Source organism: Scyliorhinus canicula, chromosome 5 (assembly GCF_902713615.1).
Source record: "Scyliorhinus canicula chromosome 5, sScyCan1.1, whole genome shotgun sequence".
NCBI classification, from domain to species: Eukaryota; Metazoa; Chordata; class Chondrichthyes; order Carcharhiniformes; family Scyliorhinidae; genus Scyliorhinus; species Scyliorhinus canicula.
Genome location: NC_052150.1, coordinates 169,218,303 through 169,246,255, shown reverse-complemented (window position 1 = coordinate 169,246,255; position 27,953 = coordinate 169,218,303). Strand labels below are relative to the sequence as shown.

At 43.7% G+C, this 27,953-nt stretch overlaps 1 protein-coding gene and 1 long non-coding RNA gene across 3 annotated transcripts in view; one reads left to right on the top strand and one right to left on the bottom strand.

Moving 5' to 3' along the window:
- Positions 1–27,953, top strand: part of LOC119966422 — a 51,695-nt gene that overhangs the window by 19,069 nt on the left and 4,673 nt on the right. For both annotated transcript variants that reach the window (XR_005460760.1, XR_005460759.1), the window contains exon 2: positions 25,093–25,277. This is a non-coding gene — a long non-coding RNA (uncharacterized LOC119966422). The remainder of the gene's footprint in view (positions 1–25,092; positions 25,278–27,953) is intronic.
- The window catches only part of mrc1a (mannose receptor, C type 1a), a 213,876-nt gene continuing 198,820 nt past the window's right edge, over positions 12,898–27,953 (bottom strand). Inside the window, exons 26-30 of the mRNA XM_038798045.1 lie at positions 25,146–25,298; positions 21,386–21,502; positions 18,007–18,174; positions 17,884–17,919; positions 12,898–14,156 (exon numbers count right to left, since the gene is read on the bottom strand). Coding sequence (XP_038653973.1) covers positions 13,915–14,156; positions 17,884–17,919; positions 18,007–18,174; positions 21,386–21,502; positions 25,146–25,298 — 716 coding nt within the window. The 3' untranslated portion in view covers positions 12,898–13,914. The remainder of the gene's footprint in view (positions 14,157–17,883; positions 17,920–18,006; positions 18,175–21,385; positions 21,503–25,145; positions 25,299–27,953) is intronic.

The window sequence follows — 27,953 nt, the reverse complement described above, 5'->3', positions numbered from 1 at the left end:
TTTAAGTAGGGAGTGTGTTGTGGACAATGGTTCTTTCAGAGGCTCTGAAGTTTTTGGGGATAGAGATGGTCACACGCAGTACCTTACGACAGAGACTAAAAGCAGATTTTGCAAAAACATTGCAGTTAACATTACCTGACAAAATGCGAAAAGATTAGGTAATTATGGCGGTGGCTAAGCATTTAAAATTGCCTGAAATACAGTTTGACTCATTAGAAATGGCAAAAATTCAGATACAAATTATACAAATGGAACATGAGAAAGAATTAAAGCAGCTTGAATACGAAAGAGATAGAGAGGAAAAAGAAAGAGAGAGAAAAAAGAAAGAGTGAGAGTATTTGAACTTCGGAAAATGACCATGAAACATGACAGTCAGTTAACATTGGCGGATTTCTAAGGAAACATATAGTTTGAGAATAGTGATGAGTATAGTGAGGAAGAGCGTCATAGTCGAAAGCTTGGTGGGGATCTATTTAAATATGTCCAAACATTGCCAAGGTGGATGAGAAGGATGTAGAATCCTTTTTCATTTCATTTGTGAAGGTGGCTAAACAAATGAAATGGCCACAGGACATGTGGGTATTACTGATTCAAACAAAGCTGGTAGGTAGGCCGAGTGAAGTGTTTGCATTACTACTAGAGGAGGTATCTGGATTGTATGAGGAGGTGAAAGAATCCATCTTGGGTGCATATGAACTAGTGCCTGAAGCCTACAGACAAAGGTTTAGAAATTTAAGGAAAGAATTTGGTCAAACATACAGGAGTTTGAAAGGATCAAACAGAGTAATTTCGATAGGTTGATAAGGGCTTTGAAAACAGACCAAACGTATGAAGCTTTGAGAGAAATTATACTTTTGGAGGAGTTTAAAAATTCAAAACTCTGATGCAGTGAGAACTCATGCGGAAGAGCAGAGGGTTAAAACTGCGAGATTAGCAGCAGAAATGGCAGATGATTATGAATTAGTTCATAAATCAAAGCTTGGTTTCAGCCTGTGAGGGATAGAAACTGGGGACATGAGAAATACTCAAGTAGTAGAAGCAAAGATGATCTGATGGGACATAATATGGAGAGTGTACCTCAGGTTAAAAAAGAAATCCAGGAGGGTGGAAAAGAAATGAAAAGTTTCAAATGTGTTCACTGTAATAAACTAGGCCATGTAAAGTATTGGTGGTTGAAGAAAAGCACTGGGAAGGCTGATGTGGTAAAACAGGATAAGGTAGTGGGGTTTGTTAAAGTGGTAAAGGAAAGCCCAAGTGAAGCAAAGGAGGTTCAAAAGATTGTACAGCCTGATCAAGAGGTGATTGATAAGAAGATGCCAGATGTTTTTAAAGAATTTACTTGTGTGGGTAAAGTTTACTCATGTGTATCAGGAGGAGCAGGTAAAAAAGTCACAATTTTAAGCGATACAGGAGTTAGTCAATCTTTAATGACAAGAGATGAGGAGTAATGTAGTTTGAGAAGAATATTGCCAGAAAAGGTGGTAATATGTGGAATTCAGGCTGAGAGGAGTAGTGTTCCATTATATAAGGTTGGAAAGTCCAATGAAGAGTGGTGAAGAGGTAGTCGGAGTAATGGAGAAACTATCTTGTCCAGGAATACAGTTTATCTTGGGTAATGATATAGCTGGATCGATGCCGACTGTGGTTGATAAGCCAGTAGAAAATCAGACAACTGAAGTGTTGAAGGACGAATATCCTGGGATTGTTCCGGAATGTGTTGTAACAAGGTCGCAAAGTCACAGGTTAAGAGAAGAGGAGAAATCAAAGAGTGAAGATGAAGTTGAAGTGCAATTATCAGAAACGATTTTTGATCAGGTGGTTGAAAAAGAACAAGAACAGGTGGAGGATGAGGCGGATATTTTTAGATCAGGAAGATTGGCAGAGTTACAACAGAAAGATGTAGAAATAAAACTGATGTCACAGGAAGCATATACGGAAGAGGAATCTGAGTGTGTACCAGAGTGTTATTTCCGTAAAAATGATGTCTTGATGAGAAAATCGAGACCTTTACATATGCAGGCGGATGAAAAGTGGGCAGAAGTTCATCAAGTCGTATTGCCGGTAGGGTATAGAAAGGAGCTGTTGCGAGTTGCACATGAGGTACCAGTGGGAGGTCATTTGGGAGTAAAGAAAACTCAAGCTAAAATCCAAAAACATTTTTATTGGCCTGGACTACATAAAGATGTTAAATTTTGTCAATCATGTCACACATGTCAAATGATAGGGAAACCTCAAGCAGTGATAAAACCAGCGCCCTTAATACCCATTTCAGCATTTGAGGAACCTTTTACAAGGGTCCTAATTGATTGCGTCAGACCGCTTCCTAAAACGAAAAGTGGGAATCAATATCTTTTGACTATAATGGATGTGTCTGCTAGGTTTCCAGAGGCCATTCCAATACGTAATATCACAGAAAAAAAGATTGTGGAGAAGTTACTTAAATTCTTGACTAGATATGGACTACCCACAGAAATACAATTGGATCAAGGATCGAATTTTACCTCAAAGTTATTCAGAGAAGTTATGGACAGTTTAGGAATAAAACAATTTAAATCAACTGCGTATCACCCAGAATCGCAGGGAGCGTTAGAAAGGTGGTATCAGACATTAAAGACAATGTTGAGAGCTTATTGTCAAGATTATCCAGAGGATTGGGATGACGGAATTCCATTCGTACTGTTTTCAATTAGGGATGCACCTAATGAGTCAACCAAATTCAGTCCTTTTGAACTGATCTTTGGTCATGAGCTAAGAAGACCACTTAAATTGATTAAGGAAAAATTGGTGAGTGAGAAATTGGAAATTACATTATTGGATTGCGTGTCAAATTTTAGAGAATGATTAAATAGAGCAGGTGAATTGGCTAGACAACATTTAAAAGTTGCACAACATGTGATGAAATGGGTAGCGGACAAGAAATCCAAAGTTCGTAGTTTTGCCAGTGAAGATAAAGTTTTAGTATTGTTACCAGTGGTAGGTGAAAATTTAAAAGCAAGGTTTTGTTCACCGTATCAGATTGAAAGGAAATTAAGTGAGGTGAATTATGTAGTACGAACGCCGGATCGAAGGAAAACTCACCGAGTGTGTCATGTGAATATGCTTAAAAGGTACTTCGAAAGGGAAGGAGAGAAAAAGGAGGAGGTTTTAATGATTCTAACAAAGTGACAAACCAAATACAGATGACTTTGAATTTAACATGCCTCAAATTAAATTGGAAAACGAGGATGTTCTTAAAAATTGGGATAATTGTTGAGTTACCTTCCAGAGGAACAGCGGAAGGACCTGAAAGAGTTATTGATATCACATGGGCAAGTTTGTGGAGATAAAGTGGGAAGTAATAAAATGGCTATACATGATGTAGATGTGGGAAATTCTGTTCCAATCAAACAACATTCATATAGACTTAACCCTTTAAAATTGGCACAGGTTAACAAAGAGATTGAGCGTATGCTTAAAAATGGCATAATTGGAGTGGGCTACAGCCAATGGAGCTCACCCATAGTGATGGTACCTAAACCAGACGGCACCCAACGATTGTGTGTGGACTATTGAAAGGTTAATGCAGTTACAAGAACGGGCTCTTATCCTATCCGACGTTTGGAGCATTGCATTGAGAAAGTGGGACAATCAGTTTTTATTTCCAAACTGGATTTACTTAAAGGTTACTGGCAGGTACCTTTATCCGAAAGGGTGAAGGAGATTTCTGCTTTTGTGACTCAAGATGGTACATACCAATTCAAAGTTATGCCATTTGGCATGAAAAACACACCAGCCACATTTCAACGGTTAACTGACAAAGACGTTTAAGGATTACCCAATTGTGCGGTGTACATCAACGATCTGGTAATTTTCAGCAGATATGAAAAGAAGATTTAATACATCTGTTGGAGTTATTCGAGGCAGGTTTGGTGGTAAACCTAGCCAAAAGTGAATTTGGAAAAGCCCAAATCACTCTCCTTGGCCATACAATTGGACAGGGTTGAATAGTCCCATGGGATGTGAAACCAAAAGTTATTGGGGAGTTTCCAATACCCTCGACACAAAGGGAAATAATACGATTTCTTGGCATGAGTGGATTTGATCGAACATTTGTGCCAAATGTTTGTAGCGTGGTTGCTCCACTGACGGACTTGCTGAAGAAATGTTGACAACGAAGAAACTGCCTGAAAGCTGTGATAACCAATGCGCCTGTGTTGGAGAATTCCAAGGGACTCTGTGATCAGATTGAACTAAAGTATCTGACTTTAAAGAGACGTGCCGAGGTGTAGAGAAATGGATGGATCATGACGAGACCATCTTGTTCAAAGAGACTGTCAATCGAGAGAAATTTCAGTTGGAGGAAGAACAAAAAAATGGACTATATTATTGTACCTGTTTGTGTGTGTTGTTTTTTGAAAAAAAAAAGTATGTTTACTGTGTGCATTTCTTAAAGGATAGTGAAAAGGTGAAAAATGAAACAATCTTGAAGTTGATAGGTTTTTTTTCTAGACGGGAGGTGTCATGAGAATGTCACTTTAAGAAATGTTTGTCTGCTCAAGTTACTGCATTGATGTCAGAGTGTGGGTGGAGCTGAGCTCTCGCTCTGCTTTTTAGTTTCACTTTGAGAAAAGCTTGAGTGTGTCTCTTTTTGGGTTCGTTTTAGTGTTGGAGCTGAAGCCAGCCAAAGAAGATGTAATTTTGATCTCTCTGCAATCTAAAGACTACCTCTTGATCATTTGGTGAACTCAGAGTGATAACTGTTCTCAGTAGTGAATTTAAACCTGATGTGCATCTGTTGAAAGCTTTTTTTTAATGTCATATGGATGTTAAAAGGAAAGTTTAAGGATTACTTAGTGTTGTATTCTTTGGGGGTTGTATTTGAATTGATGGTTGCTAAGATGTTCACTGTATGTTTTAAAAAGGTTAACTTGAGTTCATAGAATAAACATTGTTTTGCTTTAAAAAATACTTTTCCATTTCTGCTGTACCACACCTGTAGAGTGGGCTGTGTGCTCCCCATACCACAATCTGTTAAAAGTTGTGGGTCAGGTGAACTCCATGATACACTTTGGGGTTCTCTAAACCCTGGCCCATAACAGGAGAGAGAGGAAAGAAACTAGAGAAAGATGCAAGTTTAGTGTTAGCATTGGGGAAACATTAAGGGTCATTTTGCCAAGTGGATTGGGGGGGGGGGGGGGGGGGGGGGGGGGGGGAGAGACAGCCGGTTAAATTATATCAATCTTAGTGACAAGGAAATTCATGACTTCCTCATGTTGGCTTGAAGTTGAGGGTAGAGAAGGTAAGAGAAATGGGTTTAAGAAGATGGCTTGCAATGCGGAAAGAAACTGGGCATATCATAGAACATATCATGGAATTTAGAGTGCAGAAGGAGGCCATTTGGCCGATTGAGTCTGCATCGGCTCTTGGAAAGAACACCCAACTTAAGACCACGCCTCCAGCCTATCCCGGTAAATCCACCTCACCTTTTTGGACACCAAGGGCAATTTAGCATGGTCAATCCACCTAACCTGCGCATCTTTGGACTGTGGGAGGAAACCAGAGCACCCGGAGGAAACCCAAGAAGACAGGGGAGAATGTGCAGACTCCGCACAGATATTGACCCTAGTCGGGAATTGAACCTGGGACCCTGGAGCTGTGAAGCAACTGTGCTAACCACTGTGCTACCGTGCTGCCATGAACTGGAGTTCATGGAACAGATGGGGCAGTGGACCCATGGAGGGTCACACCAAGAGGAAAAGGAGTTCTCCTGGATTTGTGGGCACAGTCTTGGAAAGGTTTATAAGAGATAGGATGTATAATCATCTGGAAAGGAATAATTTGATTAGAGATAGTCAACACGGTTTTGTGAAGGTAGGTCGTGCCTCACAAACTTTATTGAGTTCTTTGAGAAGGTGACCAAACAGGTGGACGAGGGTAAAGCAGTTGATGTGGTGTATATGGATTTCAGTAAAGCGTTTGAATAAGGTTCCCCACGGTAGGCTATTGCAGAAAATACGGAGGCATAGGATTCAGGGTGATTTAGCAGTTTGGATCAGAAATTGGCTAGCTGGAAGAAGACAAAGGGTGGTGGTTGATGGGAACTGTTCAGCCTGGAGTCCAGTTACTAGTGGTGTACCGCAAGGATCTGTTTTGGGGCCACTGCTGTTTGTCATTTTTATAAATGACCTGGATGAGGGCGTAGAAGGATGGGTGAGTAAATTTGCAGATGACACTGAAGTCGGTGGAGTTGCGAACAGTGCGGAAGGATGTTACACGTTACAGAGGGACATAGATAAGCTGCAGAGCTGGGCTGAGAGTTGGCAAATGGAGTTTAATGCAGAAAAGTGTGAGGTGATTCATTTTGGAAGGAGTAACAGGAAGACAGAGTACTGGGCTAATGGTAAGATGCTTGGTAGTGTGGATGAGCAGAGAGATCTCGGTGTCCATGTACATAGATCCCTGAAAGTTGCCACCCAGGTTGAGAGGGTTGTTAAGTCATACGGTGTGTTAGCTTTTATTGGTAGAGGGATTGAGTTTCGGAGCCATGAGGTCATGTTGCAGCTGTATAAAACTCTGGTGCGGCCACATTTGGAGTATTGCGTGCAATTCTGGTCGCCGCATTATAGGAAGGATGTGGAAACATTGGAAAGGGTGCAGAGGAGATTTACCAGGATGTTGCCTGGTATGGAGCGAAGATCTTATGAGGGAAAGCTGAGGGACTTGAGGCTGTTTTCGTTAGAGAGAAGAAGGTTAAGAGGTGACTTAATTGAGGCATACAAGATGATCAGAGGATTAGATAGGGTGGACAGTGAGAGCCTTTTTCCTCGGATGGTGATGTCTAGCATGAGGGGACACAGCTTTAAATTGAGGGGTGATAGATATAGAACAGATGTCAGAGGTAGGTTCTTTAGTCAGAGAGTAGTAAGGGCGTGGAATGCCCTGCCTGCAACAGTAGTGGACTCGCCAACACTAAACGCATTCAAATGGTCATTGGATAGGCATATGGACGATAAGGGAATAGTGTAGAGGGACTTTAGAGGGGTTTCACAGGTCGGCGCAACATCGAGGGCCGAAGGGCCTGTACTGCGCTGTAATGTTCTATGTTCTATGTTCTATGGATCTACACCTGGATTAACTTCCTAGTGGGAAAAGCAGTGCTTCCAAGGTAACAGGAGCAGAATACTCTGCAATCAATCTCTGATGCTCTACACTGCATGGATGCGAAGTTGGAGATGGACCGGGCCCAATGCCCCCCCCCCCCCCCCCCCCCCCCCCCCCCCGCCCCCATGGATGTTGGACACTGCCCTCCTAGCCAACAAGGCATTCTGCAAAAGGACATCACAGGCCTTAGATGGTATGCTACCAACAACCAGAATGGAGAGGTATCACCCTCCACGTTCTGGGAGACGCTATAGTAGTGCTAAAGGGAGAACTTATTGTGTATAAAGCGTGCAGAGATAGAGGGCAGCAACTGGTCGATTCCATATGGGAGGTGGACCGGTAGTTCTCTTGTGGCCCCAACCAGAGAGCTACTAGTGGAGAGGAGACACAACAAATGGACTTTGACCTGCTCTCCACAAGGAAAGCAGTCAAACAGCTCCGCCAGACACCAGGGACCTTTTATGAACATGGTGGCAGTTGAGGTAGCAGGCAGCCTCGAGAAAAATAACACAGCTAGAGACAACAGCAGACTCGTCACCATGCCAGAAAGGATCAACTAGGCCTTAGAGACTTCTACTGTTCTACTGGGGTGTGCACACCACTGAGCCCCCTGCCCTCCACAGAAGGGGGCTCGGGGATGAAGCAGTTCCTTGACGAACTGAACATCCCAGTTGTGGGAGAAGATAGGAGATGGGGCCTGGAAGTACCATTAGAACTGCAAGGTCATGGAGTGTATCAACTCCATGCAGGCAGGGAAAGCCAGGGCCAGATGGATTCTCAGTGGACTTTACAAAAGATTTCAACAACACTGGCCCCACACCCGTGGGCAATAATTGCAGACTCACTGGTTAGGGTTCCCTGCCACCAACACTACCGCTATCCCTGATATCCAAAAAGGACAAAGACCCAAGGTGCAGTTCCTACAGGCCCATCTCGCTACATAATGTAGATGCGAAAATACTGTCAAAAACTCTGGCAAAGCGGCTGGAGAGCTACGTGTCAAAGGTGGTTGCAGAGGACCGGACAGGAGATTTGAAGGCTAGAACATCGACCAGGCACCTGTTGAAAGTTGTATTGGCCCCATCTGGGGAGATAACACCAGAAGTGATCATCTCTCTGGATGCAGAAAAGCCTTCGACAGAGTCAAGTTGAAGTACCTAGGAGGCACTGGAGCAGTTTGGACTTGGGCGAAACTACTGTTCAGCTCTCCCATGGTGAGCGCAAGGACAAACTCCACCATCTCTAAATACTTCCAGCTGCACAACGCACAAAGCCCACTGTTACTGCTGCTGTAATTCCCAGGTCAGCATGAAAGGCATCATGAAGCTCCTAAAGTTTGGAGCCTGCTTGGGCAACAAACACAACCCAAACAAGAGTGAAATCCTCTGCGTGAACCCTCAAGGGAGAGGGACAGAGCTGGAGGAACTACCATTCAACCAAGCCCAAACCAAATTCCGCTACCTGGGGATCCAAATAGCCCAATCTGTGTATCCCAGGATAATCCTAGAATAGTTAGCGGGTTTAGCAGATGAGAGCAGGGCACAATAATACTTTCCATGGTTCGGCAAGATATGACAGTGACCAGTTATCTACCATATCCATTCAGGTCTGTGTCCATCGTGTTGAAATGAGTGGAGATAAGGGCCATATGAAGCAAAACAGCTAGATGAGAGAGGGTGAGAGACAGAGTAATGATTTTATTGAGGAATATAGCATCAAAGATGAAAGTGAAGGTGTGATTGAGCAGATTGGTAGAAATGTTGTGGTGAATTGAGATTTGAAGGCTAGACCATTGAGACTTTGAGAGTACGGTTGTAGGTGAATTGGGAGATCATTCTTTTCCAGGGTTGTCAAGAATGTAGGGTTGGTGTAATGTTCTTGTCAGATGGCCTGATTTATGTCACAAGAACACTTAATAATAATTTAGTAATCTTTATTTTCACAAGTAGGCTTATTTGAACACTGTAATGAAGTTACTGTGAAAAGCCCCTAGTCGTCACATTCCTGCATCTGTTCGGATACACTGAGGGAGAATTCAGAATGTCCAATTCACCTACCAGCACGTCTTTCAGGACTTGTGGGAGGAAACCGGAGCATCCAGAGGAAAGCCGCTCAGTCAGAGAACGCGCAGACTCCACACAGACAGTGACCGACAGTGACCCAAGCCGGGACTCCAACCTGGTATCGTAGCGCTGTGAGGCAACAGTGCTACCCACTGTGCTATCGTGCTACCCTTGCTACTGTGCTGCCAAAGCTGTAAACGATTTATTAACATTAACTGTGGGTTAAATATATATACAAAACACAGATGAATAATAATATGAACATGCACAAGCAACCTCTCTCCCAACTCCCTAGTCAGAGGCTTTATCCCAGGATAGAGGGGCAAGTTTTCGAAGAGATGTACGAGGCAAGTTTTGTACACAGAGGGTAGTGGATGCCTGTAACTCGCTGCCGGAGGAGGTGGTGGAAGCAGGGACGATAGTGACATTTAAGGGGCGTCTTGACAAATACGTAAATAGGATGGGAATAGAGGGATACGGACCCCATAAGTGTAGAAGATTTGTTTAGACGGGCAGCATGATCGGCGCAGAATTGGAGGACCGAAGGGCCTGTTCCTGTGCTGTATGTTTCTTTGTACTTTGTTCTTAGTCAGTCTAATGTCACCTGACTCTAACATTCACTTCTATACTAATGAGACTCCTAGTGGTTAGTCAGTGAATTACAACACAACCATTTTATCACTGCAGCTGGAAGAATGAAGATGGACATGGGTGGAGGAAGGCATCAGAGATGGCATTCCCTATGATTGACATGGAAGGAATATTGAGGCCATGTGTGAGATGGCAAGATAAAGGGAATAAAGCCTGGGGAACTTATAATTAGAAGGCGATTTAGGGAGGATCAGAGGAAACATAGCATGGTGAATTGAGATGTAGATTGTAACCACCTGAGGATGAAAATTTACCTGGTGCAGGGGCTGAGTGAGAAAGCAGTGAAACAGGCAAAAAAATATTTATGGGTGAACATGCACCTTAAATGAGAGCTGAAGGAGAGGAATAAGGTGTGGTTTACAAAAGAGGGGAAAGGTCAGAATAGTTGAGGGCCAGAGTGTATGTTTTGGTGTTATGAGCCACACCTCTATTGCAAATGGTCCGGGGAGAGCAAGTGCTGGAAGATCTAGCCAGGCAGGGAGACTTCATTTCAGAGGGCAGATATCTTCACCCATCAGCCAAGTTTCTGCCAATGCCATGACCTTAGTGTAGTCTAAAAGGACGGAAAGTTGTTCTTGAGCGCGATGTGTAGAAGGTGGTGAGGTTTAATGTATTGGTAGAGTCCACAGGGCCAGCACCAGAAGGGATGTGTTGGATGGGAAGAGGACTGACAAAATAAGCTTGCAGCAGGCGCACTGGGTGGCAAGCGAGCAGGATAATGCAGTTGAGGTAGCTGCTCATCGGGAGACAGCAGTCAGTGCCTTGATGGACCCTTCAGAGGACATCACAAGAGCTACCAAGGGAAGCGGTAGGTTTATCTTTAAGATTCAGTCAAATCTAGATGGTGGTTGGAGAGTAGAAAGGCCAAGAAGTACTGAAACGTGGGGCTAGGGATTTGAGACGGCAGGGTACTCGAATGGGGACCAATGAACAGAGGCAGGGAAGAAAGATCCAGAAAGGGTAAAGAGAAATGAAAAGTATAGAAAGAAAAACTGGTAAAAAGGAATGAGCTCGTGTCTGAAGCAGCAGAAGATTCATCCGAATGGCCAGGAGGGAAACCTCAAGCGACAGAGATCTGTGACAAAGTTGTAAAGGACACTGCCAGTGAGTTTGCAGTTTGGGGGCAGCGACTTTAAAATTTGTTGGTTGACCTCGTTACTGACCTCCCTGCTCCCTGAAACCACACAGCATTATAGGAATAATTGATGAGATATATTAGTCAAGGCAAGAACTGTACATGCTAGAACCAGTTTACTAAGCAGGGAGTACTTCGGGTTTAACTTAGTACATTAAAACAAACATTTGCTCCTTATCTTTATTATTCATAGCAAGAGCTGTTGTCTAAAAGTTAATCAAAAAATAAGTCACTTCCACTTGTCCATTTATTTATAAACCATATGTACAGCCCTCAATTGTCTCTTGTATTATAGAGTCACTTCCAAGCTCAGTTTGCTCTGCGTCTGTGAAATATTAGGCCAGGACTAAGTTAGCGTGGCTCTGTTCTGGTAACAATTCTGATTGAGTTACACAGGTGGCCAGTTCCTCAGACATGTTGTGAAAACATCTTCTTCATTATCCCACCTGGCATCAGGACTTCCTTTGCCAGGACTATTGTCAGCCTTCCCATCCACTCAATGTAAATGGCAATGGGCAGGGCCACATCACTGCCAAGTGGTGGTGTAGTGGGAAATTCTGAGGTGAAGGAGTTCTGAGACAATGTGTTGCCCATATTAATTCTAAATCTACTATTAGATTGTGATGTGTTGGGTAAGCTGGATCTACGAGGACTGTGTTTACTGCAGTGGTGAGGGAGACAGGCTTCCAACACTTGAAGAAATGCAACTCGATTTTAATGAACACTTAACTATAATACATGCTTTAACTGTGGATTGACACTATGCTGACTTGACTGGAGACCTGAGGCTAACCTGACCAGACTATCTTATTACCACATGGTGTTTGTTCCAGTTACTGCTCACGAGCTCTGACTGTCTCAGAGGCTGCATCCCGAGAAAGCGGGAAAACTAGTGCCCTCTGGCTTTATAGTGGTTGTGTCCTGTCTGGTGATTGGCTACTGCGTTCTGTGTGTTCACTGGTCACCCTGTGTGTCAATCACTGCCTGTCTGCATACCATCATATACCTGGATGTATATTATGACAGATTGCTTCCTTTTGTATTAGTTATTTTAGTCCCCAAATGTCAGTAATACTATGCTTTGTAAGTGAAAAATATATTTGTGCCAGTTGCCATTTTAATTTGAACCATGTGGTGTTTTAATCGTTAGTCTTTAGAACAGCTAGAATTTCATCATACAACAGTTTAATTATTTCATTCAAACCTATTAAAATCATGAATTATAGAAAACTTTCTGACTGGCGGATAGTAAATGGAGGGACAATTGCCTTTCTTGATTTATATTTATTACTTAGACCTGGGTGTACAGGGCACAACTTCAAAAGTTAAAGATGAAGTAAGACTTGGAAGTATTATGAACTATGTGACTGACATCCTTTTTGTTTCCCACACTGCCCAAAAAAGTCTTCACAATATTTGGTTGAACTATTTGGGATCATAGAGGCACAGTGCCTTACAATGACAGGGACCTGCGTTCAATTCTTGCCTTGGATGACTGTCTGTGTGGAGTTTGCACATTCTTCCCGTGTCTGCATGGGTTTCCTCCAGATGCTCTGGTTTCGTCCCACAGTCCAAAGTTGTGCGAGTTAGGTGGATTGGACACGCTAAATTGCGCCTTAGCGTAGGTTAGGTTATGAGGATGGGGTGGGGGGAATGGAGGAGTGGATCTGGGTGGGTCCTCTTTTGGAGCTTCGCTGCAGACTCAATGGGCCGAATGTCCTCCTGCACTGTGAAGATTCTATGATTATTCTGTACAGTATCACAGTCTGTCTTTCTGAACAAAATGAATCCACCATATAATGCCAGGTGCTTAGCTTCTTAACAGTAAACTGCCGGTTTCCGAGGCATATACTCATGAACAGATTGCATGATTCCTGAAGTATAAGTAATACACAAACATTAAAGAAATTTTACGCACCCGTGCTGTCTACAGGTAACACATTTTATTGAGTGCCTTACTTGTAATTAAAGCAATCTGGATACAATTCATTCCTTATTAATTTACAGGCCAGAGAAATGATAATGGTATTTTTCAAATACATTTTGTCTTTACCGTGCCAGAAATTCTGCAACACAGTTAACATATTTCATATATTCAGGAAAAAATAATGATGCTGTGTTAGAATATGATTTTCTTTTTTCACATTTCATCGTTTATTAATGGTACATTCCAGTTTCTGATGGCTTTGCACTCAGCTCCCCATGATACAGAAAATGGCCGCTTATTCTTGCAATAAACTTAGATGGGGAACAATATAAAAGCTACCTGAGTGTTCACCAGTGTGTACACTTTAAATGAACTGATTAAGCTGGATCATATGTCACTTATTAATAATGACCCAAAATTGGTTGAAGAATGCAATTTGTTGGGGTTTTTTTCAAATTCACAAGGTATTATTTAATCTGTTCCACACTTGCATGTTTGATTTTAAAACTAAATAACCTGATGACAGTGGACTTTGTAAAGCTTTTTTATATGATGTTATGGTTTTTGCTTCTGCTTCTCATAAGATGTGCTTTTTGCATGTTTTCCTCACTGGAACCAGATAATTACAATAAGCACTTGAGCAGTTGTAAAAGCAGCTAAAGAATCAATACCAGTGCTTTCCTTCTCACAACACCGCAAGGTGTCACCTCTTTCATATTTACACAAGAAATTAAGTATAATAATTGTGATAGTAAAAATAATAAAGTACGAAACATAATAATTCAAAAGCTTATACCAGGAAGATAAAAACAAAAGTAATCAATATATATATATTTTATAAAAAAACAGTAACACAGTAGAATAATTATAGAGTTCAGTGCAAAACATTGCAGCAAAAGCATGCTTTAGCCAAATACTCATGTCGCTAAAGCTGAATTGCAGTCTAACTGCATACAGTTCATAGTAGATCAAAATATTTTAAACACCTTTTTCACAAATTACATTAAAGCATGTTCATTCTGTTCTATGTTTGGCACAAGAGATTTCATATCACAGGGTGCAGCTGTGGTCGCTCTGTTGAAATAAAGAGTGTTGTCAAAATTTGTGTCCAGCTCTGTTGGCTTCCTCCTGTGCTTCAGAATGAGATAGCCGGCAAGAAGTGCACCTGCAGCAAAGACAATAACCAGCGCCACCACAATCCCTGTCATGCTGTGCGATGGGGTCTCTTTCGGCTGCAAAACTGAAAAAAGAAGAAATAAAAACCCACAATGAACTTTCTAAATCAATGTCGCAAAGATAATGGCCAGGGTTTTCTGGCCCTGCTGTGGCTGGGGCCGGTTGTGGGGGAGAGGCAGCAGGCCAGCAGAAATCCATTGACTATCAGCGGGACTCGACGATCCCGGTGGCAGGCGGGGCTGTAAAACTCCGGCCAATAATCCGCAGGAGGAGGCCATTTTGCCAGCCCTGTCTGGGTCAGCTATAAAATGTGCGAACTACTCGTCGGGTTAGGCAGCAACTCTGGAGAAAGGAACAACGTGCACCACATTGCCTCTGAAGTCTGCTCTGCCATTCAGCAAGATCAAGACTGAACTTTTACACGATCTCCCAATTTCCTGCCTGATCCCAATATCCCTTGATTCAACTCAGTTTCTGATAAACTCAGTGACTCAGAACTCACAACCCTCTAAGCTACAGAATTCCAAAGACGTATAGCCCACTGAAAGAAGTTTCTCATCTCGCAGCCTTTCTCTTAAGAGTATGATCAGTTCCAGATGCTGAAGCCAGAGGAATCAACTCTCAGCATCCGCCCTGTCATGCTCAGTGTTGACCAATCCTCATAGAACAACCCTGCTCCTGGAATCAATCTAATGAACATTCATTGCACATCTTGGCAAGTATATCCATCCTTGGGTAAGTAACTAAAACTGCATACAGAACTCCAGATGAGGTCTCACAAATCCTCTGTATAATTGCAGGAAAACTTCCTTTGTCATATTCCAACATCCCTAAAATAAATTCTAACATATCACATTTGCCGGTTATATTTGCTTGCTAAATTTCTGTAATCTATGTACATGGACCTCCAAATCTCTTTGAAAACCAGCAGTTTATCATTTAAATATATTCTGCTCTTTCATTCTTCCTCGCAAAGTGGGTAATTTCACACTTTCTACATTATAATCAATCTGGATCCAATCTTTATCCAGAATCTTATTTTTAACACACCTTCACCTGCTTGCACCCATGCTGTGCCCTCCTAAGAATTTAGTTTTATACTTAGTTTTGTATTGTCAGAAAACCTGAATACTTTACACTTGGTCTGTTCATTTAAGAGAATAGTAGATAGTGATAATATTAGTGGACGAGTGGTCTGGAGGTGTTTAAATCCCAGTGTGGCAGTTGGAGGAATTTAAATTCAATGAATAAATAAAGATGGAATTGAAAACTAGTCTTAGACCATAAAACTGTTGATTGGTCTAAATGTTAATCCAATGTGATTGACTGAACTGCCCTCTGAAATGGCCTAGCAAGCCACATTATTGCTGTCAGTTATCATAGAATCCCTACAGTGCAGAAAGAGGCTATTCGACCCATCAAAACTGCATCAACACTTCGAAAGAGCACCCACCTTGGCCCACACCCCCATCCTGTCCCTGTAACCCCACCTAACCTTTTGTCCGCTAAGGGACAGTCTAGCATAGCCAATCCACCTAACTACATCTTTGGACAGGTGGGCTTCCTCCAGAGCATCTGGAGGAAGCCCAAGCAGACATGGGGAGAATTGCACCCGGCATGCTGAGGCAGCAGTGTAAATCACTGTGCCACCGTGCTGCCCATGACTATTTAAAACCACTGCAGAAAAGTTGAAAAAGAATAAAATCACATGGACCCCCTGGCATTGACTTAAAGGCTGGAAATGCCAAAGGCACAGCCTGTTTAGTCAATCCGCTTCCTTAATATCCGGAACCTTGAGCCAAAATTGGGACAGCTGTTCCACAGACTAGCCATGCAACAGTCTGACATAGTCATGCTTACTGAATTATATCTTACATACAATGTCACACACACCACCATCACCAACCTGAGGTCTGTCCTGTCCCACTGGGAAAAAAGACTCCACCTGATGTGGTCATGCAGTTCAGGAGAGAATGGTCTTCAACATTGGCCCTAGCCAACATGGAGGCCGAGAACATCGGGTCAAACATGCACAAGGAAACCTCTTGCTGATTATCACCTACCTTCCCTCCTCAGCTGAATGGTGGTGGACAACTAAATAACTAACAGGAGTTGGATAACCCCATCCTCAATGACTGGGGAGCCTAACGGGTCAATGTGAAAGAAAAGACTGAAGCATTTACAACCATCAGCCTCCTCACAGATGCCAGTCTTCGACAATTCAACTTGCTCCATGTGATATTAGGAAATGGCTGAAGATGGGGGATACAGGAAAGGTTGTGGACCCAACGATACCCTGAGTGAAGACCTTACAGCACTGCATCTCTGACAATGCGAAGCATGTACCCGGGCACATCCTATCCACACAAAAGAGGACCGATCAAATCCTGCTAATTGCCACCTTATCGGTCTACTCTCAAACATTAGCAAATTGATGGAATGCGTTGTTGACAGTGTTATAAAGCAGTACTTCAGCAATAATCTGCTCACTGGTGAATAATTTAACATTACTATAACCTTTCATTCATTGTCAAAGAGCTAAAGAGACAGAAACATCCAAGTTTTAAAAGAACAACCGTTTATTGCCCCACACCTCACGCTGTTGCCAAATGGTAAGAGTTTAATTCCTGCTCATCACTCATTTATCGTTGTTCACAGGGTTTGTTTCTTTTTCATTTTCTGCTTTTGACATTTTGATAGCATAACTTTGATGACTTCCCCATGTTATTTGTTATTTTAGCCCTTTTTCCACGTGACGTGACATCTTTTCTGCCAAGAGATGTGTGAATAAGGTCTATTTCAAGGCCACCACCCAATGATGTCAGGTGCCAATCATGTAACTTTCCATTTGCTATTCCGTTCCTTATATTGGGAGATGCTTTTAGTTATCAAAGCAGCTGAGACTGGGATCTGAACAATGAGGGACACTGCAAATGACCCTGCTCAGTGGCACTAAAATTAGCTATGTTCGGTGCCATTTTGTCCCCAAGGAGATTTCCACGGACTGTTAGATACAAGACCAACGTACCCTTACCTGAGAAAGGACATACTGGTGTTGGAGGGTGTGCAGAGGAGATTCACTAGGTTAATCCCAGAGTTGAGGGGGTTGGAATACGAGGAGAGGTTGAGTAGACTGGGACTGTACTCGTTGGAATTTAGAAGGATGCGGGGGGGGGGGGGGGGGGGGGGATCTTATAGAAACAGTGATATAAAATTATGAAGGGAATAAATAGAAGAGATGCGGGAGGTTGTTTCCACTGGCGGGTGAATGCAGAACAAGGGGGCATAGCCACAAAATAAGGGGAAGTAGATTTACGACTGAGCTTAGGAGGAACTTCTCCACCCAAAAGGGTTGTGAATCTATGGAATTCCTTGCCTAGTGAAGCAATTGAGGCTCTTTTCAAGATAAAGATAGTTTTTTGAAGAGTAAAGGAATAAAGGGTGATAGTGTTTGGGCAGCAAAGTAGAGCTGAGTCCACAAAAGATCAGCCATGGTCTCATTGAGTGGCGGAGCAGGCCCGAGGGGCCAGATGGCCTACTCCTGCTCCTAGTTCTTATGTTCTTACATTCTTATCTTGGCCAGAACCAAACACTGGTATTCTCTATTTTCTGCACTATACTGTCAGTTTTGTTGTTCAAATTGTTCAGAATGATCATAAAGAAGTTTCTAACTTCATCCATCCTACTTTCCTGGCAGTAGGTTGCTGTGGAACATCAAGGAGCTTATCAGAGTGAATAGAAATTTATAAAGCAGGGATAGCAATAATTAATTCGTTGCAAATAGTTCTTACCTTCAAGCCGTGAAGGTGCCTCAGTGAGTTCAACAACTGTAAAGAAGAAATACTGGTTAATTTTCAGACAACCCTGCATGAAGGAATATTTGCTCTGGGAAAGGACAATACCATTTAACTTACTTTTCGGCATTTTGCAAATGAATGCTTTATAGGCTGTACATGGAACATTGTTCCAGTAACCAGAATGTGAGTAAATCTCAACACAGTTTTCATTTTTCTGACTTGAAGGTTCTCCTTTATTCCAATGTACAAAATCTACCACATTGTTATCCAGCCATAACCACGCCCCTGAAATGAGAGACCAAATAGTAATTGTCAATCCAATGTCCAGACTTTATGCTGTGTAGATGCCATTTAAGTTTAGCAGAAAAATGCAATAATCTGCATTTATATAGCACCTTTCAATGCAAATCATTTTACAGGAGCATTTTCAACACAATTTAGCACCAAGCCACATAAAGAACTATTGATCAACGTGATTGAGGTAGGTTTTCAGGAACATTTTAAAGAGGAAAGAGAGCGTTACAAATGCAAGGTTTAATAAGGCGTTTTTTTAATGTTAGGACTGTATCTTTAGGTGAAGAAGGAATGAAGGGGGTCTTGTGACGTGTTCTGAATTCTGCTGAATCCTGGTTGGCTTGGTCATTATAAATTAAATTGGGGCCCAGTTTGTTTTACTGGGAAGAAGGTGAAAGATATCCACGCTTATAAGCAATGACACAGAGTGGCTTTGCTAATGGTCAACAGACTTCTGGGGCAGCATTCCCCAGCCTCTCAACTGCATGATTCTTGGCAGCGGGAGACGGCACGGTGTTCGCTGCTGGGGGCATTCTTTGCTCCCTCCAATTTCAATGGAATTTCCCATTGCAGCCACCCCACTCTGCCGGGAAATCCGTAGGCTGAGGTGCGCTGATGGTGGCACCAGCGAATCCTGCCACCAGCCGCAGAATTCCTGTTTTCCAAGTCCCAAGGAATTTAAGGTTTATTACACAGTTGTACTTTAAACTGTCTATTTAATTCAAAGATAGAATGAAGTTGGGGATCTAAAGCTTAGCTGATTAGCATTTCTACATGGATTCAAAGCCTGAGTGATTCACATGCCATAGAGATGGGATTTGAGAAGGACGAGAAAATTGTAGGATCAGGTTACAGGACTTCCTAAAAAGGTAATCACTGAAACTGATTCTGAGAGAGAAAAAGCAGACCGATGACAGCAGCGAGGCTATTATTGTTCACCATGCAAAATACAGGTGGGAGTTTGTGCTCGGATTGAAGTGACCACGGTCATGAGGGTTTAAACAAAGTTGGAAGATTTGCCCAGCTTGGACTAGAGGAAGGGATCTCCATGGTAGCCCACAATGTGAAATTCAGTTCTGGGATAGTTCATAGAATTTACAGTGCGGAAGGAGGCCTTTTGGCCCATCAAGTCTGCACCGGCCCATACAAAGAGCACCCTACTCAAGCCCACATATCTACCCTATCCCTGTAACCCAGTAACCCACACATAGCCGTTTTGGATACTAAGGGCAATTTAGCATGGCCAATTCACCTAACCCGCACATCTTTGGGCTGTGGGAGGAAACTGGAGCACCCGGAGGAAACCCACGCAGACACTGGGAAAACATGCAGACTCCGCACAGACAGTCATCCAGCCGGGAATTGAACCTGGGACCCTGGAGCGGTGATGCAACTGTGCTAACCACTGTGCTACCGTGCTGCCCATAACTGAATGAACTGAATTATTTGGCTGAAAAATTAGCGACGAATCACTTTGGACTATTTCCTGCAGAATGAAGTGTCTGCTTAAGGGACAGCGTAAGGTATAACCAACCTTAGTAAAACGTTTTGGTCATTTGAAGTGTTAACTTGGGGATCATTTTCAGGCACAACACTGGGAAAACTCCAGCTCTTCCTTTCTACTGTACCATGAGGTTTTTAACATCAGTCTGAACCAGCAGAACTGAGCCTTGTTTCAATATCATTCAGAGGACATGAGCTCCAACAATGTAACATTCCTTCAATACCACACTTAGAAGCTGGAATGCTAGATTGGAGTTTAAACCCACAACTTCTAATTCAGTAGCAAGAAGACTACCCACTGAAACAAGTGGGCCTCCAGTATTCCACCAACAGTGGTTTTAATTTGGCATAATGTGAATGAGAGTCTACTCCTCCTCACACCCTGAACAGGCTTGTCATAAATTGCCTAATTTTAACAGAAAGGGTTTGAGCTAGACACTGGTTAGGATTTTAATCTGATTGGGATCCAATTGAGTACTCAACTGTGGGGAAACGTGTAACTAGCAAGCAGTGATAAATATTTAACTGTACACTTGGTACAGCCGTTCAGATTTAGCTTTATAAAAATATATCCAGTTCCCCCAGGCGATAAGAAATCTGGATTGGCAGGCAAAGGAGAGGTGGCGGAGAGGTAAAATAGAGCATCATACCCTGGGTGGCATTCACAGCACCTAGCCATGCACTCCCACCCCATCAAAATGTTACTAGCAGTGGAGGAGGCAACGGGTCTCTCACCTACCAATTACCCAATTGAGGGCTTCAAGTAGCCAATTAGTAGGATTTAACCCGACACAAGAGACTCACATTGTTCTGTAGCCAAGCAGCTTTCACTGCTTGGGTCGGTGACCGTCCAAAGGGAGGGGGCGGGAGGGGAGGGGTGGGGGTCATGTTTGACCTAACTCCCCCCCGTACAGTTAGCCACATCCACTCATCAGCCTTGCCAGGCGCTTCTAGCCTTCTGGCCCCGGTAAGACCAACACCCCTCTTCCCCCCCCCCCCCCAGCCACAATGCCTTCCCTATATATCTTTGCATCTAACTCCATCAGCAATTACCGATGGGGATGGATGCAGTGCGACAGTGGCTTCGCTCCCAATTGTGCTATTGGGACTAGGGAGCTGTTGCCCATTTGATTGGTGGCAGCTCTCAGAGGTGGACTGTCCTCCTCAGGTGGTTATGGAAGGTTTACCTGAAGCCAATTGATGGCATAGTGGTTGTTAGTGTTTAATGATTGTGGGGTGCAGTGGGCAAACCGAGGTGGGCTACCTTTTGACATTTGCAGGGGGTGGGGGGCTTGTTGGTGTGTGTGGGGGGGGGGGGGGTGGGGCGGGGGGCGGGGGGGAAACAGGGTGCCCCGCACACCTTTAAAAGCCCAATGTTCCCTTTAATACATTTATAAAGCTGGTGGAAGAAGATTCGATAATAATTTGCAAAAGGAATGCTTTAAAAGGAAAATAAATACTGGGTTATGGGGAAATAGCTAATGTAGAGTTCTTTCATAAAATTAGCACAAGCACAATGGGCTGAGTGGGCTCCTTTGCTGTGCTATCCTATAATTCTATGATTAGACATTAGAATAAGATTTAGCACAGGAGGCACTTGATCAACATGTTACACTTCCAGATGACTCTTTCACAGTTAGTTCTGGAAACGATAACTTTGGCTCAAAGGAGCAAGTGTTTGATTAGAAGATTTTTTTACCTTCAATATTTTTGTACATTCCTATCCAGAAAGATGGTGCTTTGTCAGCCATGATTTCTGTCGTATGAAGTAAAAAGGAGCTTTCTGCAGCATTGTCTATGCTTACTAATGAAGCACCTGCAAAAACAAAATAAAGATATATTTTCATTCAAGTGTGAAAAGGAAAAATAATTGCATTTTGCAATCTACTAAGACTTACTGAGATCAGTCCTTTTTAAATGGATCACTTGGGCAGCCATTAGGTTTTTGACCCGTATTTTCAGCGAACAAAGCAACTGCTAAGAACGTGCTAATTCACAGATACTAAATAAATAAAACATGTTGTATAGACGGTCGTAACTGCACAAACGCAAAATGCTGCAGATGCTGGACTTTGGAAATCAAAACAGAAAATGCTGTAAATGATGTGAATGGCAGGATGATAAAGAGCTGTCATCTGAAAGCAGAACAATAGGGGATAAAAAGAATAAAATCAAAACCTGCGAAGAAAATAGAAACAAAATGGGAGCAGAGATTGAGGCCTGAAATTGTTGAATTTGATCTTTATGTTGAAAGGCTTATCAAAAGAGGAGATACTGTTCCTCCAGCTTCACTGGAATATTACAGGAGGCCAAGAATAGAAAGATTGATATGAGAACAAGATGGAGGATGAAAATGAGAGTTGAAGGGAAGTTCAGGGTCAGGTTTGTGGATTGAGTGGAGGTACTGCACATAGTGGTCCCTACATTTGGTCTCTGCACTGGAGAGCAGAGCGCATTGTGAATAGTGAAAATAGAAAAAAGAGCACATTAATCACTGTTTCACCTGGAGGAGTGTTTGGAGCCTTGGGTGGTGAGGATAGAGGAAGTTGATAAGTTGATGTTGCATCTCCTGTGCTTCAATAGAAAGGTGCCTTGGGAAGGGAAGGTGATAACTGAAGAGTGGGTAAGGGTGTCATCGAAGGAAGAGACCCTTTGAAATTAGGAAATTGGATCATATGTTTGGTGGTGCCATCATGTGGAGGTTGTGAAGATGGCAGAGGATGAATATGTAGTGTGGTGGAAGGTAAAGATAGGATAAGGGCAAGGGCATCCTTATCTAGCTTCTCGGAGAGATGGGTTGAAAGCAGTAGGTGTAGGAAATGTGGAGGACATAGAACATAGAAAAATACAGCACAGAACAGGTCCTTCGGCCCATGATATTGTGCCAAACTTTAGTCCTAGATTAAGAACAAAATAATCTACACCCCATCATTCTACCGTAATCCATGTAGCTATTCAATAGCCACTTGAAGGTCCCTAATGTTTCCGACTCAACTTCTTCCACAGGCAGTGCACTCCGTACCCCCACTACTTTCTGGGTAAAGAACCTACCTCTGACATCCCGCCTATATTTTCCACTATTCACCTTAAATTTATGTCCCCTTGTAATGGTTTGTTCCACCCGGGGAAGAAGTCTGACTGTCTACTGTATCTATTCCCCTGATCATCTTAGAAACCTCTATCAAGTCGACCCTCATCCTTCTCCATTCAAATGAGAAAAGGCCCAGCACGCTCAATCTTTCCTCGTAAGACCTACTCTCCATTCCAGACAACATCCTGGTAAATCTCCTTTGCACCTTTTCCAAAGCTTCCACATCTTTCGTAAAATGAGTCGACCGGAACTGCACACAGTACTCCAAATGTGGCCTGACCAAGGTTTTGTACAGCTGCATCATCACCTCACGGCTCTTAAATTCAATCCCTCTGCTAATGAACGCGAGCACACCATAGGCCTTCTTCACAGCTCTATCCACTTGAGTAGCAACTTTCAAAGATCGATGAACATAGACCCCAAGATCTCTCTGCTCCTCCACATTGCCAAGAACACTACCGTTAACCCTGTATTCCGCATTCATATTTGTCCTTCCAAAATGGACAACCTCTCACTTTTCAGGGTTAAACTCCACCTGCCACTTCTCAGCCCAGCTCTGCATGCGATTTACATCTCTTTGCAGCCGACAGCAGCCCTCCTCACTATCCACCAATCTTCATATCGTCTGCAAATTTACTGACCCACCCTTCAACTTCCTCATCCAAGTCATTAATGAAAATCACAAACACCAGAGGACCCAGAACTGATCCCTGCGGTACGCCACTGATAACTGGGCTCCAGGCTGAATTGCTATCCACCACCACGCTCTGACTTCTATCGGTTAGCCAGTTCTTTATCGAACTGGCCAAATTTCTCACTATCCCATGCCTCCTTACTTCTGCATAAGCCCACCATGGGGAACCTTATCAAATGCCTTACTAAAATCCATGTGCACTACATCCACTGCTTTGCCTTCATCCACGTGCTTGGTCACCTCCTCAAAGAATTCAATAAGACTTGTGAGACAAGACCTACCCCTCACAAATCCGTGCTGACTATCCCTAATCAAGCAGTGTCTTTCCAGATGCTCAGAAATCCGATCCCTCAGTACCCTTTCCACCGAAGTAAGACTAACTGGCCTGTAATTCCCAGGGTTATCCCTATTCCCTTTTTTGAACAGGGGCATGACATTCGCCACTCTACAATCCCCTGGTACCACCCCTGTTAACAGTGAGGACAAAAAGATAATTGTCAACGTCTCTGCAATTTCATCTCTTGCTTCCCATAGAATCCTTGGATATATACCGTCAGGCCCGGGGGACTTGTCTATCCTCAAGTTTTTCAAAATGCCCAATGCATCTTCCTTCATAACAAGTATCTCCTCGAGCTTACCAGTCTGTTTCACACAGTCCTCTCCAACAATATGGCCCCTCTCATTCATAAATACTGAAGAAACGTACTCATTCTCCTATCTCATCAGACTCCATACACAATCTCCCACTACTGTCCTTGATCAGACCTACCCTGGCTCTAGTAATTCATATATTTCTCACATATGTATAAAAGGCCTTGTGGAAGTTTGTCAAACTTCAGGGGATGGGTTTGGTGGCAGGCAGTGAGGGGTGTTCTTGGTTGAGGATAAAGGAATACATATAAGAACTGGTATAAAAGGTTACACCATCAAAGCACACGCTATAGCGATGTAGGCACTTCAGATATATTATATTATATGTATTTGGTGCAGGAAGGGTTAAAAGCCTGGGATAATGTGTGTCTGACTGCTGCAGAAATGTTCTAAAAATCCTAGTTTAAAAGGCAACTATGTTTTTGGGAGCCAGAGATGCAACTAAAGCATCACAAAATAATAATAATCTTTATTAGCGTCACAAGTAGGCTAACTTTAACACTGAAATGAAGTTACTGTGAAAATCCCCAGCACTCCTAACACTGCCAGGGTGCCACTGCATAGCCATGTTTCTGACCATTCAGGGGCTACAATGGCCTCTGTGCTACCCCTCCCCCCCCCCCCCCACCACCCCGGGCACGGTCATCACGCCTGGTCTCTATTTTGTTGAGGACCCACTAGTGATTCCCGCTGGCTTCACGGTTGCGCCGGCAGGTGGGCCAATTCCAGGAAACGGCTCTTCCCCCCCCCCCCCCCCCCCCCCCAATGTTCATGTTCATGTGTATATTTGACAGAGAAGGATGATGGAGCGGCAAGAAGTTTGTGAGGTGCATTTCATTGCTAGCGGTAATTTCAATTTACCCCATAAAATGTCAATATTGTAATACTCAACATTTGCGTTGACCATGTGCTTAACTGGTTAGACATTCATTCATTTGGCAAGTTTTCAATCTTCACTTTCCCTTTCAAGGCAGGTAAAAGGAAAAAGTGTGATTTAACATTAACCTCAAGCAAATTACTCACCAAAACGAATGCAATGAAGGCTCGCTGCGGCCCAGTTTTTTTTACTTGCTGTTTCAAATGAATAACAATGACCGTGAAACGGGACCCAAGAGTTGGATTGCACTGAATCTGGGCATTTTCCAGGAAGTTGAGGTGGGTCAATAGGTGGTTGCACTGACAAAAAATAACATTAAAAATTATTCTTGCTGGTTGGCGTTATCTGATGGTGTTTTTAAAAAAATATTTCTTTATTCTCCTTTTTTGCATTTTCTCCCAAATTTACACCCAACAATAATCAGTAACAAATATGTCAATCCCCATACCAATAACAATGATCCCATCCTCCCACCAAACCCAAAACATTCACCCTGACAAAAAGGAATCAGGAATCCCCCATAGCCCCCATTAACACTCATCGCCCCCTTCCCCCCAGCCCTCCCACGCAGCCCTCCCAACTAATGTTCGATGTTATCCAGTTCTTGAAAGAGCATAATGAATGATGCCCATGAATTGTAGAACCCCTCTGTCCTTCCCCTCAGTTCAAACTTAACCTTCTCAAGAGTCAAGAATTCCAACAGATCTCCCCGCCACGCCAGGGCACAGGGTGGAGAGGTTGATCTCCACCCTAACAGGATCTGTCTTTGGGCGATCAACGAGGCGAAGGCTACAACATCTGCCTCCGCACCCGTTTCCAACCCTAGCCGGTCCGACACCCCAAATATGGCCTCCCGGGGGCCCGGGTCCAGTTTCATGTGCAGCATTTTAGAAATTACCCTAAAAACCTCCTTCCAGTAATCCTCTAGCTATGGACAGGACCATACATCTGATTCAGCTGTATCAGACACAACCGTGCGCACAAGGTGGAGGCATTCACTCTCCAGAGCACCTCACACCAGAACTCCCCCTCCATACCCTCTTCCAACTCTTCCTCCCACTTTGCTTTGATCCCCTCCAGTGGTGCCTTCTCTTCCAAAATAGCTCTGTAGACCGCTGACACTACCCCCTACTCCAGTCCCCCTGTTGTCAGCACCTCCTCCAGAAATATGGAGGCCGGCTCCTCCAGGGAGTTCTGGATCTCCTTTCTGGCAAAATCTCGAACCTGCATGTATCTAAACATTCCCCCCTGCTCCAGCCCATACTTCACTTCCAGCTCCATCAACCCTGCAAACCAACTCCTAAGAAATAAATATTTTAGTGTCTTAATCCCCTTCTCCCATTTCCGAAAATTTCTATCCCACCTCCCTGGCTCAAATCTGTGGTTCCCCCAAATCGGCATTTGCCTTGACCCTGCCCCCAACCCGAAGTGTTGGCAAAACTGCCTCAAATTCTCAATGAAGCTATTATTACCGGACTCCCTCAGTATTTCCCCGGAGCTATCGGGAGCGGCGCTGTTGTTAGTGCTTTCAATCCTGACCCCCTACACAAACTCTCCTCCATTCTGACCCACTGAGAATCAACCCCTCTGACCCAGCTCCGCACCTTCTCCACATTCGCTGCCCAGTAGTAATACATCAGGTTCGGAAGACCCAAACCCCCTGGCTGCCTTCCCCTCTGTAGTACCACCTTTCTAACTCTGGCCACCTTCCCTCCCCATATGACCGAACTAATCTTTCCCTCAATCTCTCTGAAAAAAGCCTTTCGCAGGAAAATCGGTAGGCATTGAAAAATCAACAGAAATCGTGGCAACACGTTCATTTTAACTACCTGTACCCGACCCACCAGTGACAGAGGGAGGCCATCCCACCTTGCCAGATCAGCTTTCACTCTCCCCACCAAACTAGAAATGTTGTACCTGCGGAGCCCCCCCCCCCCCCCCCCCCTCCCCCCGCTCCCGGGCAACCTGCACCCCCAAGTACCCAAAGTGAGTCCCTGCCCTACGGAATGGCAGCCCCCCACCTCTGCCCCCACACCTGGCCGAGATACCACAAAATACTCACTCTTGTCTAGATTCAGCTTGAACCACGCGAAAGACCCAAACACTCAAAGCAGCTGCAATATTCCCCCTATCGACACACTCGGTTCCAACACGTATCACAGCAAGTCATCGGCATATAAGGACAGCCTATGCTCTATCTCCCCCCCCGCCTGCAGTATTCCTTTCCATACCCCCGAATGTCTTAATGCGATGGCCAACGGCTCAGTCACGAGTGCAAACAGCAGGGGGGACATAGGACATCCCTGCCTTGCCCCACGGAGGTTCTTATTCACAGTTAGTAATAAAATTCTCCTTCTACCTTTCCCTTTAAATCTCATAACATGCACCAATTTCCAGTTGAATCATAGAATTTCTACAGTGCAGAAGGAGGCCATTCGGCCCATCGAATCTGCACCGACTCACTCAAAGAGCACACTGCCCTGTAACCCCGACTACCCTCCTTTGGACACTAAGGGGAAATTTAGCATGGCAAATCCACCTGACCTGCACATCTTTGGATTGTGAGGGGAAACCGGAGCACCCGGAGGAAACCCACGCAGACACGAGAAGAAAGTGCAAACTCCACACAGTCAGTCACCCAAGGACAGAATTGAACGTGGGTCCCTGGTGCTTGAAGCAGCCGTGCTCACCCCAGTGCCATAGTGCCATGAAAGATTGGCCATATGATTTATTAGGCCCCTGCCATTGCTGTGTTTTAACATTAGGAAGTGCATGAAAGTGGGTGGCAAGTTGAATGGGTCTGCAATATTGCCTCAGTGTCTCCCTGAGAAGAGATACATTACAGGTCTGTCGTAATTGCTACCTTATGGCTACCTTATCTCCTAATATTTCAAAATGGTGTGCAAGATGCATGTGTACATCACCAATGGGAACAGATGGTGTCTTGGTAATGG